Source organism: Neopelma chrysocephalum, unplaced genomic scaffold, assembly GCF_003984885.1.
Source record: "Neopelma chrysocephalum unplaced genomic scaffold, ASM398488v2 Primary Assembly neopelma1_22, whole genome shotgun sequence".
NCBI lineage: Eukaryota > Metazoa > Chordata > Aves > Passeriformes > Pipridae > Neopelma > Neopelma chrysocephalum.
In genome coordinates this window covers 3,127,933-3,145,783 of record NW_020897689.1, presented here as the reverse complement: position 1 = coordinate 3,145,783, position 17,851 = coordinate 3,127,933, and the positions used below count along the sequence as shown (strand labels likewise).

The 17,851-nt window shown below is 34.7% G+C and overlaps 2 protein-coding genes across 5 annotated transcripts in view; both read left to right on the top strand.

The window, feature by feature from the left end:
• WWP1 (WW domain containing E3 ubiquitin protein ligase 1) overlaps positions 1 to 17,844 on the top strand; it is a 58,437-nt gene extending 40,593 nt beyond the window's left edge. For all 4 annotated transcript variants that reach the window (XM_027682725.1, XM_027682810.1, XM_027682641.1 and 1 more), the window contains 14 exons: positions 1,373 to 1,427; positions 1,531 to 1,615; positions 1,703 to 1,831; positions 2,757 to 2,829; positions 2,920 to 2,991; positions 4,002 to 4,090; positions 6,738 to 6,897; positions 9,545 to 9,678; positions 9,775 to 9,915; positions 11,150 to 11,270; positions 12,390 to 12,494; positions 13,981 to 14,077; positions 14,404 to 14,476; positions 15,689 to 17,844. In XM_027682725.1, the coding sequence (XP_027538526.1) occupies positions 1,373 to 1,427; positions 1,531 to 1,615; positions 1,703 to 1,831; positions 2,757 to 2,829; positions 2,920 to 2,991; positions 4,002 to 4,090; positions 6,738 to 6,897; positions 9,545 to 9,678; positions 9,775 to 9,915; positions 11,150 to 11,270; positions 12,390 to 12,494; positions 13,981 to 14,077; positions 14,404 to 14,476; positions 15,689 to 15,788 (1,434 nt within the window). In that variant the 3' untranslated portion in view covers positions 15,789 to 17,844. The remainder of the gene's footprint in view (positions 1 to 1,372; positions 1,428 to 1,530; positions 1,616 to 1,702; positions 1,832 to 2,756; positions 2,830 to 2,919; positions 2,992 to 4,001; positions 4,091 to 6,737; positions 6,898 to 9,544; positions 9,679 to 9,774; positions 9,916 to 11,149; positions 11,271 to 12,389; positions 12,495 to 13,980; positions 14,078 to 14,403; positions 14,477 to 15,688) is intronic.
• CPNE3 (copine 3) overlaps positions 14,458 to 17,851 on the top strand; it is a 47,824-nt gene continuing 44,430 nt past the window's right edge. The window contains exon 1 of the mRNA XM_027683155.1: positions 14,458 to 14,476. The gene's annotated coding sequence lies outside the window, so the exon portion shown is untranslated. The remainder of the gene's footprint in view (positions 14,477 to 17,851) is intronic.

Here is a 17,851-nt window from a genome sequence, read left to right as displayed (position 1 = left end):
AAGAGTAGGTAGGCTGTAGTTATTTTAGTTACTTTCATTTTTACCTGGATTAATTTATTGTAGTCCTTGCAGTATTGAATCTGCCTCATCCCATGCCACTGCCTACTATTTCAGTGTGTTCTGTTAAATATACAGCTGTGTGTGGCCAGCAGCCACACACAAATCCTTGGGCCTATTAAGAAGGTTGGAAATCTCTAAATTGTGCCACTGTTCAGTTATTTGGCAGAGAGCATTTTGCTTTTGTGCACTATTCTTTTTTTATACTCACCACAGAGAAGTCTTTGGTTAGAGGGGCATTGTGATTGTGTAGTCTCAAAAGCAGAAAAGGCTAACTGCATTTGCTGCTGAGATAATGATAATTCTCTGTTCACATGTAGTAGCTGGTGGTTGGAACAAATACGCAGCTTGATTTTGAGTGTAACTAATGCATTTCCTTCTGATCCTTGCTCTGTTTCTCTTTCACAGGAAAAATATCATAGATTTGTTTTGCCTGAATTTGCTGTTGTAAACCCCTAAGTGGATTTGACTTTCTGTACTGCAAATGCTATAAAGCAGTATTAGTAGCAAGGTGTTCCTAAGATACTCTTTGGAAAATGTAGATCGGTTCCCATATATCAAAATTCCATTCTGCACATACACATGAAAAAATTTTGTGTCTACAAAACTTTAGGGGTGGATGCTTTTAGTTATACATGAGAGCATGGATACAACAGTCTGTGGGATTTCTGCCTTTTGGGTTTTTTTCCCTATGCTTTGTATTTTTGGGAGCTACTGGGGGACTTCTACAAGGTTACAGTATATTATGGGCTTAGCGTGGTTTTATATAATAACGTAATCTGTTTTTTCTTTTTTTTTTCCTTTTAACCTTACCATATGTTGGTATAATTTTACCCATCAGCATATTTTAACAAATGCAGCTGCATTTTCAAAAAATGATAAAGTCTGAAAATAGCCAAACATCCAGAGAAGTCATCGTGTATTGAGGAAGCAAAACCCCTTATGTTGGCAGTATTCTCTGTGCTTGCAAATGTTTATTATGGTAAAACGTGTTCTTAAGCAACAGCATTGTGCTTATCTGCTGATACATGTTTCCGCAAACCTTCGATGAACTGTACCTCTTTGTGAGACCTTGCCTCTCAAGTTCGCTGTAGGAAGGGAAAGGGATACATTGGGTTGGAAACAGTGGAGGCAAGTGTGAAAATCATATCTTATTATCATATAATCTATGTTTCTTTGCAAAACCAGATTAAAAATTACATGATTTTTTTTCCAGAATGAATACTGTGCAGAACTAGCAATAATTTTAAAACACATTAAGAAAAAAAAAAGAATAATATTTGGCCTAATGGAAAGTCCTCTTGTTTTTAAATAGGCTTCGATGTTGTCAGCAGAAAATGATCCGCTTGGGCCTTTACCACCAGGTTGGGGTAAGTTAATTAGCTGTTGATTTCAGGAAGTGACAGTTACAGAAATTTGGAATGCAATTATTCTATACTGGCTTTTTTTATTTTCTTTTTTTTTCTCCCTTAGAAAGGAGAGTGGATTCAAATGATAGGGTGTATTTTGTAAATCATAACACAAAGACAACACAGTGGGAAGACCCTCGAACCCAAGGGTAGGTGTGTATATAAAAAAAGATCATGCTTAATTCTTTTTTATCCTGATATGGGAGAAACCACACTGTCTGAAATTTCTTCTGCAGATTACAAAATGAGGACCCTCTTCCAGAGGGCTGGGAAATCAGATATACCAGAGAAGGTGTCAGATACTTTGTTGATCATAATACAAGAACGACCACATTCAATGATCCTCGTACTGGGAAATCTTCTGTGTAAGTGAGAAACTAAATATATTTTTGAATGTTTTTACCTTATTATAGTTTAATAGTGAAGTTTTCTCATACTATAAAACAATCTACAGTTTTAGCTGGAATTACACGCAAAATTATGAACAAATTCTTGTAATATGAATTTAATCTTTTAAGCTTTAATTGTCAGTTTATTTATGACACCTTTTGCTGTACTGCTCTGATGTTCAATAGTTTTTATACACTTTTCGAATACCAATCATTTTATAAATAGGGAGGGGAAGTGAGGTAAGCTTGAATATTGAACTAATGTAAGTAACAGTTACACTTTGTAAAGAAACAACAAATGATCATTATGAGTATTGCTTATAATTACACACACTCTAGCAACAATAATGTCTAAACAAAGTAGTTCTGAATACTTCTCAAAAAGTTTGCATAAAAAACTTTAAAATAGTTTAGTTAGAAGTATTGACCCAACCTATAGTGGCTGTCTTTATGTCTTTTATATAGGGTAGGGCTTCTGATGACATGTTTATGACTTTTCATTGAAAGAGCCTATAGTGTTGCACTAGAAAGTCCTTCACGGTTCCACAGGCAGCTGAATTTATGAAGCCTAACTTAGTTGTCTTTCTCTCAGTGAAGATGGTGTCTCTCCTTTAGGTGACTTGTAATTTTTACAAGTTTAATAAGGATTTGATATCCCCTTGAGCTTTAACTTTCTCAATTTAGTAAATGGACTTGCATCTTAAACCAAAAAAAACAAAAAAGGGGAAGGGGTGGTGGAAAGGAAGACTGGCATACCAAACCATCAGCTGCATTTTGTTTCTGATTGCATCTTGCAATAAAAATTTTTGTGTATTTTTGATATCTACATGCTGTTGTTTAGCATTGAAAGTACTATTTGATGTCTGTATGGTTAATGTATCTCAAATATATTTCCTTACAGAAATAAAGGGCCACAGATTGCTTACGAGCGTAGCTTTAGATGGAAACTTGCTCATTTCCGTTACTTGTGTCAGGTACTGATTTAGTAATTACTTACTTATTGAAACTATATGAGTTTACATTTATATATGCTGCCTTTTAATGTTATTGCCTTCTGATTACAGTCCAATGCACTGCCAAGTCATGTGAAAATCAATGTATCCAGACAGACTTTGTTCGAGGATTCCTTCCAGCAAGTAAGCCTGCAAAAATTACTGTGTTTGTTTATCAAGACAAAAATGCCCATAGCCAGTTCAGACTAATGGTCCTTTAGGCATAGTAATCTTCCTCTGGTATTAGCCAGTGAGGGATTCTTAGGTACGACTGTAAGAACAGAAGTATTGTATATAATATTTTTACCAAATGGTCTTTCAGCTTCCAACTGTTTACAATTGAAATGCCTCTCAAGCTTGATGTGGTTTCTGAGTATTTTAATAATCCTCAAGGGACTTCTCTTCAGTGAGCTTGTCTGTGTTCCTCTTGTGAACTTTTTGCATCTACAGCCTCTTGTGGTAATGAGTTCCGTAGCTTAACCGCATTGCCTACTCTATCAACCACATCAGATTTGCTTTTCTGATTCCTGTGGCTAGATACATTACAATATGTTGCTTTCTCCAGTTAAAACTGCTGTCCTGCTTTGTCTTTCAAAGGTTAAATCTGTGTAATTGAAGCTTACAGTTCTTGATCTCTTACAGTCTGCAGCCAATGTATGATATTCCTCCTTTCTCTGTAACAATGGAAATTCTGGCTGCTGTCACCACATCAAAACCTTCTGGGAGGGATTCTCTATAAGTAAAGAGCATATTATTAATGAAAGTGTATTACACTTATTCTGGATTAAATTACTCCTTTAAGTGATTTGCCTAAAACTAAAAATCAGATGAGATGCCTTTTTGCCTGTTTTCCTTTAATAATGACTGCCTTAGGAAGAGTGTAAGAACAGGACACCATATAGCAGTACTTTCCAGATATTCTCTCCCACTTGCTAGCACTCTGTTGTTCAAGGATTTTAAGTCCAATTTGGTATTTTTGTGTGTAGTTCACTGATTGCATTTTCCATGAGATGGTCTAATTACTTGTCAAACCTGTGTAACATTTGTGATATATAGCATTTCTGTATCAAAATAAAATTAAATATGAATGAGTGATGTAGTGACAATTCATAGTTTATAACTTATTAATTATTTTTGTGGGGTTTTTTTAATAGATTATGGCATTAAAACCCTATGATTTGAGGAGAAGACTATATGTTATATTCAGAGGAGAAGAAGGATTGGATTATGGTGGCTTGGCAAGGTAAAAGGAATTTGTTTAAAATAGTTTTTTTTTTTTTTTAATAGCACTCTAACCTTGATTTCTCTTGCAATCTGACCCTGGGTACCTTTTTAGTTCCCCTAAATGTATTAAGAAGGTGGAACTGGCAGCTCTGTCTATTGTTATGGGTTATAACCCTGCATTGCTAAATCTGTGGTGTCAGTTGTTCAGTTCTTTGACAAAGATTGATGTAAAAATTGGAATTTTTTAATGCCAGTTAATTGCTCTGGACCGAGTTATTTCAGAAACTTTCTATCAGAAAGTTCTATTTTCCTAGAAATGGGGACTGTGGAAAAATGTTCTGCTTATTTGGAAAAAAATAAGCGAACACCAGATTGGGGCTGTTATGAGTAGAAAGGGTATAAACAATAGGAGAGTAGTGCAGGCATGAAGTAAGAGCAGACAGACAATGTAGGCTCTGCAGGAATGCAAACCAGTTGAACTGCTGGCTTTTCTAAGATCTGAAGTGGAACTCAGAGGCAAAAATCTGATAGCAAGAAAACCATAGACAAAGTGTGTTTCATCTCTTGACCATATAGAATACAACCACTCACTACTGCTGCCAGTTACTTTCAGACTGAAATGATACTTTTAGGATGAAAATTTCAGTACTACTGTAGATCCAGAGAATTGGAAGTGGTTATAGATGATAGAATTTTTCCTGTTAGGTTGGGATTTTTTAATGTAAAGGTGTTCTGCTGTAGTTTTTTTCTGGTTTTATGTAGCTTACTGTGTTAAAATGAAATTCAGTGAAAATATATAATATTTATAAATAAGAAAGCTTGCCTCTGAAGGTTTAGCTTCTTAGGATATGTGAGGTGTTATGGTTCTGAATTACAGTATCTGATAGGCTTTTGGGAAGTGACTGCAGGGAGGAATTCAATTTTTGCTTTACATGGGTTCTGTTTGGTTGGTGTCCCTGCTGTGATGTCCCTAGGCATAGGATGGGAACCGAGCGAGTTCAACTAATCTGTTCCATAGAAACCAAGTATTCCAAAGAAGTGATGTTAAAATAATTTAACTGAAGTGTGTTAGTCACAGAAAGTAGCAGAATAAATAAATAAATAACAAATACATAAGTAGTATAGTTTCATAGTTGTCTTGCCCAAGATTTTGTATGTGATACTGAGAAGTAGCAAGGATCTGATTGTGACTTGAGCTGAGAATTTTTAAATGTCACCGAGTAAATGTTCATGTACTGACTACTACTGCATTAATACAAATATAAAAAGCTGATGCCCCGATTTATCAGCTGTCTCGCAGCAGGCTAAACTTGGTGCTCTCTCCAGACTTTACCTTGCATTTAGCAGGACCAATCTGACGCTATGTCTTATGGCAAGTTTTAGCTGTTGATGTGAAAAATTCTTTGCTTTTACAAACTTTTTGTTGATGACTGATTTATTTAATTCCTCCCTTGTTATCTGACTTTGTTCTAATTTAAATGCCTATTAAATTTTATACTTTTATATAGAGTTAATATAATTGTCTTAGTGTAAAACTTGCACAGAATGCTGTACAACATTCTCATACTTATTGAAAGATACACAGAACCCTGTTAGGGTTATCATATCCTGGCTGCCTTTCTCTATTTACTCTTTCTTCTTAGCCTTTGAGTTGGAAATGTATCATAGCGAATCATGATCCATGACTCAAGTTTCATAGAACTGTTAGGAGAAATGTGCCAGCAAATTTCATTTCTATTCCCTAATCTCAAATAAATACAGGGATAGAAAAGATGCCTCTCAAATGTGACAGCTGAAAGGTAGTTAGAATGGAATTCAGTCCCTGCAGTTATTATAGGATAGACTTTTAGCTTTTTTTATAGGTTTTCCCTAAGCCTGGCTGTTTAGTACTGAACAGTTAGTGCTTGATACAAAAGTTCCTGAGAATATATGACTGCTTCTGAGATCTCTGATTACATATAAATATTATAAAGCAACAAATATTATAAAAATCACCTATCCGAACACTAATACCAGTATTTAATAATACTGGTATTATTTCAGATTAGCTGAGCTGGAAACTATTAAAGTGGTGAATAACATGTATTCATTTAATCTCAACAAAGACATTTTCACACTGTTGTGTTCTGCAAGCTTAACTAATGCATGGTAATTTGTTAAACCACAGTAACTCAGTGTCAGATTGGGAAAGCAAATAAGGTGTACTGAGGTTTGGGCTTATTTGTTTTGTTTTGTTTGATCTAAATTGTTTATAATAAGCTTGGAATAATCTGTGATTTTTTGAATAAAGATTTGAGTTGTAGACAGTAAAGCAGGCATGAGGAGGATAAAAGCTGTGTACTGGTTGAGGCAAGGACTGTAAGAAAAAGTGTTACTAATAGGCATCTAAAACCTGTGCTCGGAGGGTGTGTTCAAGGTGACAGTCTTAACTATCATTTCTAAACTTTGAAAACCATGACTTTCTAACATTATTGCTTGATAATGAATTTTTTGTATTTAAGAAGTATATAATACCACATATTATTCTGTGATTCTAATACAACACTGTTTATATTATTTTTCAAAGTTTGCATATATTTTGACCATTTTGCTAGTTACCTAAGGGGAATGATGATAAACATCTGTATTTGATGGTTTTTATGTGTATACATGTTTTTTTTCCTTAGAGAATGGTTTTTCTTGCTTTCCCATGAAGTACTGAACCCTATGTACTGCCTATTTGAGTATGCTGGCAAGAGCAACTATTGCCTGCAGATAAATCCAGCATCAACAATCAATCCTGACCATCTTTCATATTTCTGTTTCATTGGGCGCTTTATTGCCATGGTAGGTTAGATTTTTAAGGTTTTATATTTGCTGTAGCTATACATTTATTCCTGAACAGTATTTGTTTTTACAGTTATTAAAGGTTATATTAATCTCAGAGAAATGGAAGATTAAAAGCATATAAGGTTATTGAGCCAAAATATTCCCTGAGAGTTAAGTCTCTTACACACTTATGTTTCCTGGGAGAGTGATGAAAGTTAATATGACATTCAATATAATATTTTATTTTCATCAATTGGATGTGTGTGCTTCATGCAAACCACTGTTTGATTGAGTGTCTGAATACTGATGCTCTGAAAAATGTGACTAGTATTTTGTGAAAAAGGCTCCTCAGTTAGACTTGGTATACCTTACTGTATTTGAAAAAATTAGAATGCGGAGTACACTGAGCCTTTATTTAAATGTACATACTTGGAAACAAAAGTCAAATACTGAGGAGAACAGAAGCTGTTAGGGAGCTGGTTCTCTGCCATCTAGTCTTGTAAACTAGAAGTTGGGGAGGCATGTTGTGTCACTTCTTCTGGTGTCACTGTGTCGGTTTTCTATAGTGACTCCTGTTCTGTCACATTTCTTTCTTTCCATGTAGTGATACAGTCATCTTTCCACATAATCATCATGTCTACAGGTAGTCCTCAGCAACATCCCTGAACATGGTGAATAGTGAAACCAAAAAGAGTAGATAAAAGTGCATTTTCATATTGAAGAGAATGTTGTCTTCTGTTGTTCAGGCTTTTTGTATGAAATTAGAATAAATACAAGCCAAGTGTAACATAAATGAAAAAATATTATCAGACTTATAATAATTTAGGTTTGGGCTGTTTCTTGGTTTTGCTTTTCTTATAGATGCTTTCTGAGATATTTATTCAGTTTTGACAGTAACACCTCTGATTCCAAGAATTTTATGGCTGAGTTCACCATTTCTGTGCTGTCATGACAATTTATCTCTTTGGGTTAACGCTTTCAATAGGCTGCCAACTTTTTTCTTACTTTTAGAACCCTCAGCAAGTTAGAATGCCATTTAGCGGGAATATGTGATACAGCCAGTTAGGTGCTAGAGCTAGATTTTGTTTATTTTAGTTTGTGATTTTTGATCTTGTGTGTCAGATAAATCCATACTTGAAATGTTAACTTTAGGAAAACTAATTCATAACAATACAAATCATAGTAGAGGATTTAATTAAACTAATTAATGTAATTAAAAGACAAACTTTTATTTCCTGAAGTATTTATGTGGTTGCATTTTAAATTCTGTCAGCTGGGCAAGAGAGAGAGCTGTGCAATGGTGCATAATGTGGTCTGTTGAAAGGTTTGAGTGTAGTCATGGTTTATACTAGATGGTACTTTCTGCAGTGCTTCCTGGGATATCCTCCAGTGGCTTAAAATAGCTCAGGTAACAATGTAACTGGGAATCATTTTAAGGAGTCTAGATAGGCTTTTTAGGTGCAGTTGCACCTAGTTCTCAGAGTTCTAAAATAGTTGTAACTTCTTTTAGTTTTAAGTACTGAAGTCACCACAGAGGTTTTCAACAGAAACAGGATTAAACACAAAGAATACACATCTTACTCTGTAACAAAAACCTGTTAAATGAAGTTGGCTGAGGCACTTTTTATATTTTGCTGTTATCATACACATTAAATGAGATGATTTTAAAAGCTTACCTTTGCAAAAATGAGAAAATCATATGCCTAGATGCTGCACTTGACATTGAATTTTTCAGTTTCTATCAGCTCACTCTACCATAAGAAGTAGAGACTAGTTTAAAAATAAATAAATAGATAAATAAACAAATAAATAAAGACCTCCAAGAGACCCTCTTTAAGCTCTCTTAAAGCAGAAGAAAATGCATGCTAGACTAAGCCTTAGGGGGGAAATAAGAAGATCAGGAAAAAAGATGGAGCCTAGAGGAAATGGGCTGTTAATTGGCTCTTCTGCTCATAGAATTTCAGCTGTGAGGAAAGAGGAACAATGAATACCATCCACGGCCTATGTTTGGGATGATAGCTGTGCTCCATTTAGCTCTTAGATGCACTGAGTCAGTGTAGAGGTTAACACTGTGTGTGTGTGTGTGTATGTAGTGCTATGCTTCAGTAGTAGAAATTAGCTTATACCTATGTGCATGTGTGATGAGACAAGTGGGACCATGTTTTTGGGGTTTTTTTTTCAGTTTCATGGAGAACCTAATTTCTCAGTTCTGTTACTCACCTATAACAAATGTGATTCCCAGAGCTCTTTCTTACAAGCTGCAGTAGCATTTTGTAAAGGATGATTATGCTGTATGTATGTATGTAGTAAAAAATGGCAGTAGTCCCAAATAGAATCAAATATTATGATCAGATAGGATTAAATAACACTTGGCAATTATGCTTATTCACATAATAAAGTGAAGAAAGGATGAAATCCTTTTATGAGAAGGGGTTTTTTTAATCAAAGAATTTCTAAATTGTAATAACATATGCTTGGATAAATTTTGTCAATATTTTTTTTGCTTCCCATTTAATGTAATGTTTTGTACTTTTAAAATACCAAACTGCTACTGCTATTTGGTGCTTTGTATTATTTGAAGGAGAAAGGAAAAAAAAGACTTCAAGTCCAGAAACACTTCAATAAAAGTTCAATAGAAGCTAAACAGACTTTTTCTGTTCAACAGGCATTGTTTCATGGGAAATTTATTGACACTGGTTTTTCTCTGCCTTTCTACAAACGAATGCTGAGCAAAAAACTTACTATTAAGGATCTAGAATCTATTGATACTGAATTTTACAACTCCTTAATTTGGATAAGGTTTGTAGTTTATTTTTTGTGTGTGTGTCTGTGATATTTTATGGATTTTTTAGTTTATATAAAATTTATTGCACTATTTTTTTTCTTTTTATCCAGGGATAATAACATTGAAGAGTGTAACTTGGAAATGTACTTTTGTGTCGATATGGAGCTCTTAGGAAAAGTAACCTCACATGAGCTGAAATCAGGAGGTTCAAATATCTTGGTAACCGAGGAGAACAAAGAAGAATATATTGGGTAGGAAGATGTAGATGCTGAAAAAAGTGTTCCATGTTTCTCCTGTTGCTGTAGTCTTTTTTGACACAGTGTTGCTTTTTTTTGTGTTTTTTCCTTCCCATGTTACTATGTAATTCTTGTGACTGTTATTGAAACAGTATTTTGGTACATGTTGCTATCTTGATACATATGATCTGTTGGTACAAAAAGAGACCATGTGGAGAGAAGATGACCTGTCGTGCTGTTAGATGTACAATGAAAGAACAGGTCAAACTGAAAATGAGCAAGCCTATTTTCAGTAACTGCAGGTAACAAATCCAGGTGGAGGGAAAGACATGTATTTGACAGAAGATTCTAAAATTGTTCAGAACTTTGCTGTCAGTGTGGCAACCGAAATTCACAATGGTGTATTTCCTAATTTTATTACTGTCTTTCTTTTTTGGAACATGTGTTTCTGATCCATCTATTCAGTGATCTAAAAAGCAGATGTACACAGATCCTTTTCTGTGATTCAGTGTATGTCCAGTGCTGCTCATAAAGTTTCCACTTAAATTAGCAGTCTTTAGTTTGTCAGATAAATAGTTTACATATATATATATTTCTTGTCTTATTTTTTAATTTTTTTTTATTATTATTATTCAGAAGTGGTTTGATAATTTTAGTTGAAACTTTGACCACATTACCTCTTCCTCCAAATCTTAGTGTCAATGAGCTCAGAACAGAAAATTACTTCTGTTTGTTGAAGCTGGAAATAGTCTTATGCTAGAAGTATTGGGCAATGATAGTTTTAAGTATTATAAGAAACAGTATTTCTTACTATTCTCTGCTTACATGGTGTTTTTTGTAAGAGAATATTTGAAAATCCGTGGAAATTTTTCTTTTCTACCATTGAAATACTAGGATTATGCATTTTTTAAGCTAAATCAAATTTTTTTTCATAACAAAGTCAAAATGCCCAAGTAGCATTATTTTAATGAAAAGGCTGCTGAATTAATGAAAGGTTAATAATAATTTCTTTTTTTCTAAACTGGAACAGTAATCGAAGTACATCTTGCTACTTTCATTGTTGTCTGAGTTTGGAGATTTGTGATAATATTAGTATGTTAGGTTCTTCATAGTTAATGGAATCATACAGTGTAAGAAGTAAAATTTGAGGGAGTGTTGCCTCGTGGGAACACACACACAATCACATGTTTGAACTTCACCTTGAATGCTGATTGATGTTTAATTAACCTTTGATTTTGTTCCATCCCAGGCTAATGGCAGAGTGGCGATTTTCTCGGGGAGTTAGAGAACAAACCAAAGCTTTTCTTGATGGTTTTAATGAAGTAGTTCCTCTACAGTGGCTACACTATTTTGACGAAAAGGAACTGGAGGTGAGGTTTTCTGTTCAACATTTTTACCTTTTGCAAAGGTAATACATATGGAGTGACTAAACTGATAGGTCAGCTTAACTCTCTCTCTGTGCATGCTGCATTTGGTAGGTTGTGGAACATGGAGAACTTAATAGAACCATTTGGATTTAATCATGATGAAAAGCCATTACTATTGAATCAATGTTTTGTGAGATCACTGATGGATCTGTTAGTCACAGAAAACCTTTCCCTCTGTGGTAGATGGGTAGAATCACCGTGTAACAGATGACACAGAACTTGATTCTGGTGTATAATGATCACTTAGTATCACATACAGAGTCTAGGATAGGTTCTAGGGTTCTTACGTTTAAAGACAGAAAAATGGAGGAACCAACAAGGTTTGAAACTGAAATTTGCAGATCCTCCATCTGTAACCATAGGGCTGATAACAGGAATTACTTGCATGCACTTACTTAGCTATTACTTAGCAATTGACCTGCCCTGTGTTCACTCTTGGGGTTGTGATTTGGAGTGGGGACAAAAGGCTCTGTAATGCTATGCTTATTTATTTCTGTGAGACCTGCCAAGGTTCCCTGTACATAATCAGCAGTTTTCTGAAAGCTTCCCAAGTTAAATGGGAGGCTTTTTCTGAGAAAGGACTTTGATCAATCTTATTCAGCATTCAGTTTTGTAGGAGGCTTTGCCTTTAGAACTTTCAGCTTTCATTGTCTCTTGTAATGAATACTTTGCAGTGTGTTTTATCTTTACTAGTAGTAGCAGTAGCAGCAATGTAATCACCATTATCTTGGAATATGAGGCAAAGTTTTAATGAGAGGGAAAATATTCTCTTCAATATAAAAATTACTTTTATGGGAAAGGTAATATTTTTTATTATTGAATTATTAGTTGGAAGATACCAAGTTTCTGGTATTCAGTCTTTCAGACCACTTAAATACATTAACAAATTTGAGGAGTTCTGTAAACTTAGGATAAAGAAAAACCTAACTGTGGAGTAAAATGAAAAAATTACCAGTCCTTTTTTCAGAGCAAGAACTTCCATTTTTGTTACCACGTCTCATACAAGATAGAAAATACTCTTAATTGATGTGTTTATTGTGAAGTAATCATTCTCTTTTCTAGGTTATGCTCTGTGGTATGCAAGAAGTTGATTTAGCAGACTGGCAGAGGAACACTGTTTATCGTCATTATACAAGGAATAGCAAGCAGATCATATGGTTCTGGCAGGTGTGTTGATCAGTAAAATTTCTGACTTCTTTGTTTTGTTCTGTAACACAAATGACGTGGAGTGGAGGGATGCCATCCAAATGAGGGTTCTTACTGCTTCCTTTCTTTTTTCTTTTCAGAGAAGGAAAGGAGGATTACTGGTCTTTAGGGAGCATACTTTAGGGTGAGAAATGGCAGATAGATACATACGTTACATTTGGATGCTGGGTCATTAATATTTTTTCTGTATCTTGTCCTTACTGATAATATCACGAGTTTTTTGTATTCTTAGCAGTGATCTACCTTCTAAATGTTCCTATGTGTAGCTGACCTGTACATCTTCACCTTCTAGTACGTGAAGGGAGCCTACAAGGAAGACAGAAAGGGACTTTTTACAAGAGTATGTAGTGACAGGACAAGGGGCAATGGATTCAAACTTAAAGAGGGTAGGTTTAGATTAGGAATTTCTTTGCTGTGAGCCTGGTGAGGCACTGGGACAGGTTGTCCAGAGAAGCTGTGGATGCCCCATTCCTGCAGGTGTTCAAGGCCAGGCTGAATGGAGCTCTGAGCAACCTGGTCTAGTGGAAGGTTCCCTGCTCATGGCAGGGGAGTTGAAACTGGATGACCTTTAAGGTCCCCTCCAACTAAAACCATTCTATGATTTGATGATCTAAAATGCCCCATGTTATTTATGATTATTGTCATATTTTGGTCTAGCACTGACTATAACACATTTTAATGAAGTTGGCTAAGGAAAAACACTCCAAAATGCTATTCAGGCTCACAGTTTCTAAGAAGTTTTCTAAAGGGAAGTCAGAGCCAGGCAGTTTCTGTCTTGTGATAAATCACCATTTTAGAGATGCTTTTGATTAAGTTGCTATAGGAAAATGGTACAAATCAATTACTTCCTAACTTGTTTATATTGTAAGATCTGATATCTCTCTTTAAGATTCTTGATACTGAAAGGATCTTAACCAGAAGTTTAAGTAACTTGGATATGATATCAACACTTATATGCAAGTTTTTCTGAGTCAAAGTTCTCTGTGTCCCCTCTTTTCTTCTTCTCCCCTTCCCAGTGAATTCCTGTACAAAGTGATGCAGCTGTTATGGATGGGTTTTCTCTGAGACTTCCACATGCATGGAATATTTCAGTCTTGAAATACCCAGAGCCTATGGTTAGGCTAGTGCTGTGTTTAATCAAAATGGCAGTAGCCTTCATATAAAACATTGGCATAATTTATATTTTAGTGTAGAATAAAATAGATAAGGAGTCTTCTTTTTTTTGCTGTTCCCAGGCTTCACATTTTAGTGGTTGACACTGTTGACACTGCATATAATCTGAAATCACTGTCTTCTCTCCAACCAATTTTGCTAAAATCAAGAAATGCAAACTATTGCCCAGGTGGTGTATTTTTAAATGGAACTATACTTTTTCAACCACCTTGTGGGGTTTTTGTTTTTCTCCAGCTAAAGATTTTTATTAAGTAATTTGAATTTCTGTGCCTAGTTTGTAAAAGAAACAGACAACGAGGTTCGCATGCGGCTTCTGCAGTTTGTCACTGGCACTTGCAGATTACCACTGGGTGGATTTGCTGAACTTATGGGTAAGTAAAAAGGGGACCAAAACTGTTGTTATACTGTAACTGTTTCATTTGCAAGTGAACCATCCTGAAATCGTACAGATAACAGGAACTTCAGGTTTATCACCTTGGATCTAGAAGGGCTTTTTTATATCAGAAATCCCATGAATATATTTATAAACTATTTGGAAATTGGCTCATTTGTATGAGAAGCATGTTCATACTCATGTAACAATGAGTAGCACCTAATGAGCTCTGTGTGGTGTATCTGAGTTGTGTCTTATGTCGTGTATATATCAAGTGTGCTACTTAAAAGGAACAGATTACACTTTTAAAATCTTCTTTTCTAGGAAGTAATGGTCCTCAGAAATTCTGCATTGAAAAAGTTGGTAAGGAAACCTGGTTACCAAGAAGTCACACTTGGTGAGTTTTTACATGTAAACTTCCTGTGCCCTTAGTGGTTCTGTCTTCTGATCTTGCACTGACCAAGCCAAATGAAATCTAATTTGAATCAGTTCTCTGTCTCCATCTTCAGCTTCATTTCATTGCCCTGACATGCAAGTATTGAAAACTTTTCTAGTTGCCCTATTCTTAAATTTAGCTACTGGGCTGAACACAGTTTGTCAGTATCTATCAAAAGTATGAGAATATCCTTCACGCATAGGACTAAGAGATGTTTCCCTAATTCTTTATTTTAGAGAATATTAAATACCTAAACAAGTCATGTTAGTATTAGGCACATTCAGTTTTTAGATACAGTTATTATGCAGTAACAGTATAAAAGATAAAATGTATAGTCATGAGAAGAAGTAGCGTGAAAGAAATCACAGCAAATATTCGAAACAAGGATGCTTAGCCAAGAATGCTGATACTTTTTCCCACCTAGGCTTCAGATGGGCCAATACTGGCTTGGCATTCCTGTCCCAAACTGGTGCCAACAGGTACACAGATCAGTTTCTCATATATCCTGTGTGCAAAATGGACACACTTTCCTTTGGCAACTTGTGACAATAATATTTGTCATACTTTTAAACTACTTTAGGGTATTCTCCATTTTACATTTTCTCTACTAGATTTTTTTAAAGTGATGTTTGCAAGAGTTAAACATCTCTGGTAATTTGGAGGAAGACATGGAATGAAACAGTTTTGGCAGAAGCCTTTTAGGGCAAAGTTTAGGGGGAAAAACCTATATCCAGGCATGTGTAGGAGGGAGCCAAGTTCAGCTTGTTCATACTGTTGTTAAAATTTGGAGATGCATCAAATTAGGATTATATTAAACTTCATGCTGAAAATTTCCTTTTCATTTTCTAAGTATTATAGGTTTTTTTCTAAGTATTATGTTTATATTTTTTGCTAAGTATTATAGTTCTCTGCATCTTGGGCTGTCTTCAGTCTTCAAAGGTTCTGTTTTTTATCTGGTAACAGTCTTTTATTTCTTTAGGTATTTGTCTCAAACTTTGTCTGGTTTTACCGCTTGTAGAAATGGCAAGGCAGTGAGACTATGCTGATTGTTATTTCTTTGTTTCTAATTGTTAAATCAGAACATTTGTAACTTCTACTATAGCAGTCAAGTTCTGTAGACTTCTGCATGGGATTTAGATAAAGTTAACAAAATTTTGTGTTTTTTCTGCTCAGTTTTAATCGTTTGGATTTGCCACCATATAAAAGCTATGAACAACTAAAAGAGAAGTTGCTTTTTGCCATTGAAGAAACAGAGGGATTTGGTCAAGAGTAGAAGCAGCTTCTAGTCGAAATGGATATCTTGCATAATAAAAGGCCCAGCCAACTAAAATTGCACACTTAATTGTATATAAGCTTTTTGTTCTGTACAGTGATCTTTCTGGAACTCTGAAAGTTTAATTGTTCTCCGTTCTTCCACAAGTATATGCAAAACAGTTCAGCCTTTTCTACTTTTATTTATTGCCCTCCCAAAAGACCAGAAAAACCCCTCCATAAATTTTGAAAGCAGACAAGAGACTTATTTAAAATATATATATAAAAAATATAAATATATATACTAATGGGCTCTAGTTTTATAGAGCTTTAAGTGTATGAAAAGTTGCAGCCATTTAAAAGGGCCTGGATTTGCTTTATCTTGGCTTTATCATTCAGAAAAATGTTTAAATTGCTCTGTGTTCTCTTAAGAAACATCTCCAAGTTTGTTTTATTGCATGGCTATTCTAAAAGGTGTTAAAGGCTTAGGCCAAACGTATCCTAAATATATAGAAAGATGCTGCTGGTATTTGAGATGACAGAATCTGTTCTTCTGTCAGTTTAATTTTTTTAATACCTAAATAGCTGATATATCCCTCTCTACTGATGTAGCCAAGGTCATGAATAAAGCCTTTACTACTTGCACAAGAGTCATGTACAATAAGATGAATGTGATTTAATGTTGAAAGGAGTTGGTGCCGCTGTTCTGACTTATTGGAGGAGCTGAACAGAGTATTTTAATTCATTTGAGCAGCATTGAAATTTGTTTACATAGTACCTTGGGTTATTACCATGAGGATGTTAGGTAATCTTCAAAGAAAAAATAATAATAAAAGAGAAAATATTACCCATTCTCTTCCTGGTCTGGTGTCTTGCAGGTTTCTTTTTTCTTTTTATTTTCCTGTTTTGGTTTCCCTTTTCAATCCATGATGTCCTTTTTGTAACTTTGTAGAGTTATATTAATGTAAACTGAGCTATAAGGGTATACAAAAGGTATACAAAAGGTAATGTGAATTTTGCTGCTTTTTGTGTTCATGTTCAGTTTCAGTTACTGGATCTAGTAAACCCAAATGAAAGGAAAGTTACTTAAGCTTTGCACAGATAAAAATATTATTTAGTATTAAATTATCTCATTCCTCCAAAGTTCTTACAGAAATTTAGACGTACTTGAATTAAGTATGTCTAAAACCTGTCATTCTTTTAGGTAGGTCGAGATTGTCCTAAATGCACAGTAACATAAAAGCATTTTAAAATTAGTTTTATTGGCATTGAGGGCATTTGCTGAACTGCAAAAAATATTAAAATTTAACACCTTATTCATGTGATTTATATTAAATGCTACTTTTAGCAAACCGTGCTTCCTTATCATAGAGTAAAAACATGTTTGAAATCACCATTTGTATTATGCTTTAAATATTAACTGTAAATTCCATTACATTTAAATTATACAGAATTTTGTACACACATGAAAATGATTTTAGAATATGATTAAACACACTTGTGTAACATATCATATTGCACTGTTAAAAGTGTACATGTGAAAAAATAGCTGTATCTGTTCATGTATCTTTCCAATACAGCAACTGAATTCTGCCAAAATTTTATTTTTCTACATATTGGATTGTCTCGAGGCTTTGTATTCAATATGCACATCTTAAAGTGGAGCTGTTAATCTGTGCATAGCTCTGGTCATACTGGTAGTGCAATGTGCCCAACAGACTGCCTATTTACATGAACTTTTCTGTAAGAGCTTCAAGAATTTCAACCACCTTGAGGGTTTTTCATACAACACCAAATATCTTCTACGAAACCACTTTCATGTAGCACTACATCAATTTCAAGTGCAAGTCCACTTTAATTATTACTTACACTTGTTAGAATAGAGGAAGTTTAAAAAAAAAGTCTAAGACCAGAAGGGTGTGTGACTTGCTTAGAAGACAATGAGGAAAGCTAAATGTCACAGTTAAACTTTATGAATCTGCACTATGAATGACTTAATGGCCCTCTACCAACTGCTGAATTTTGTGAATCTCTGAGTAACTGAACAAAATAATAATAATAAAGACAGCACATCACAAGAATGTA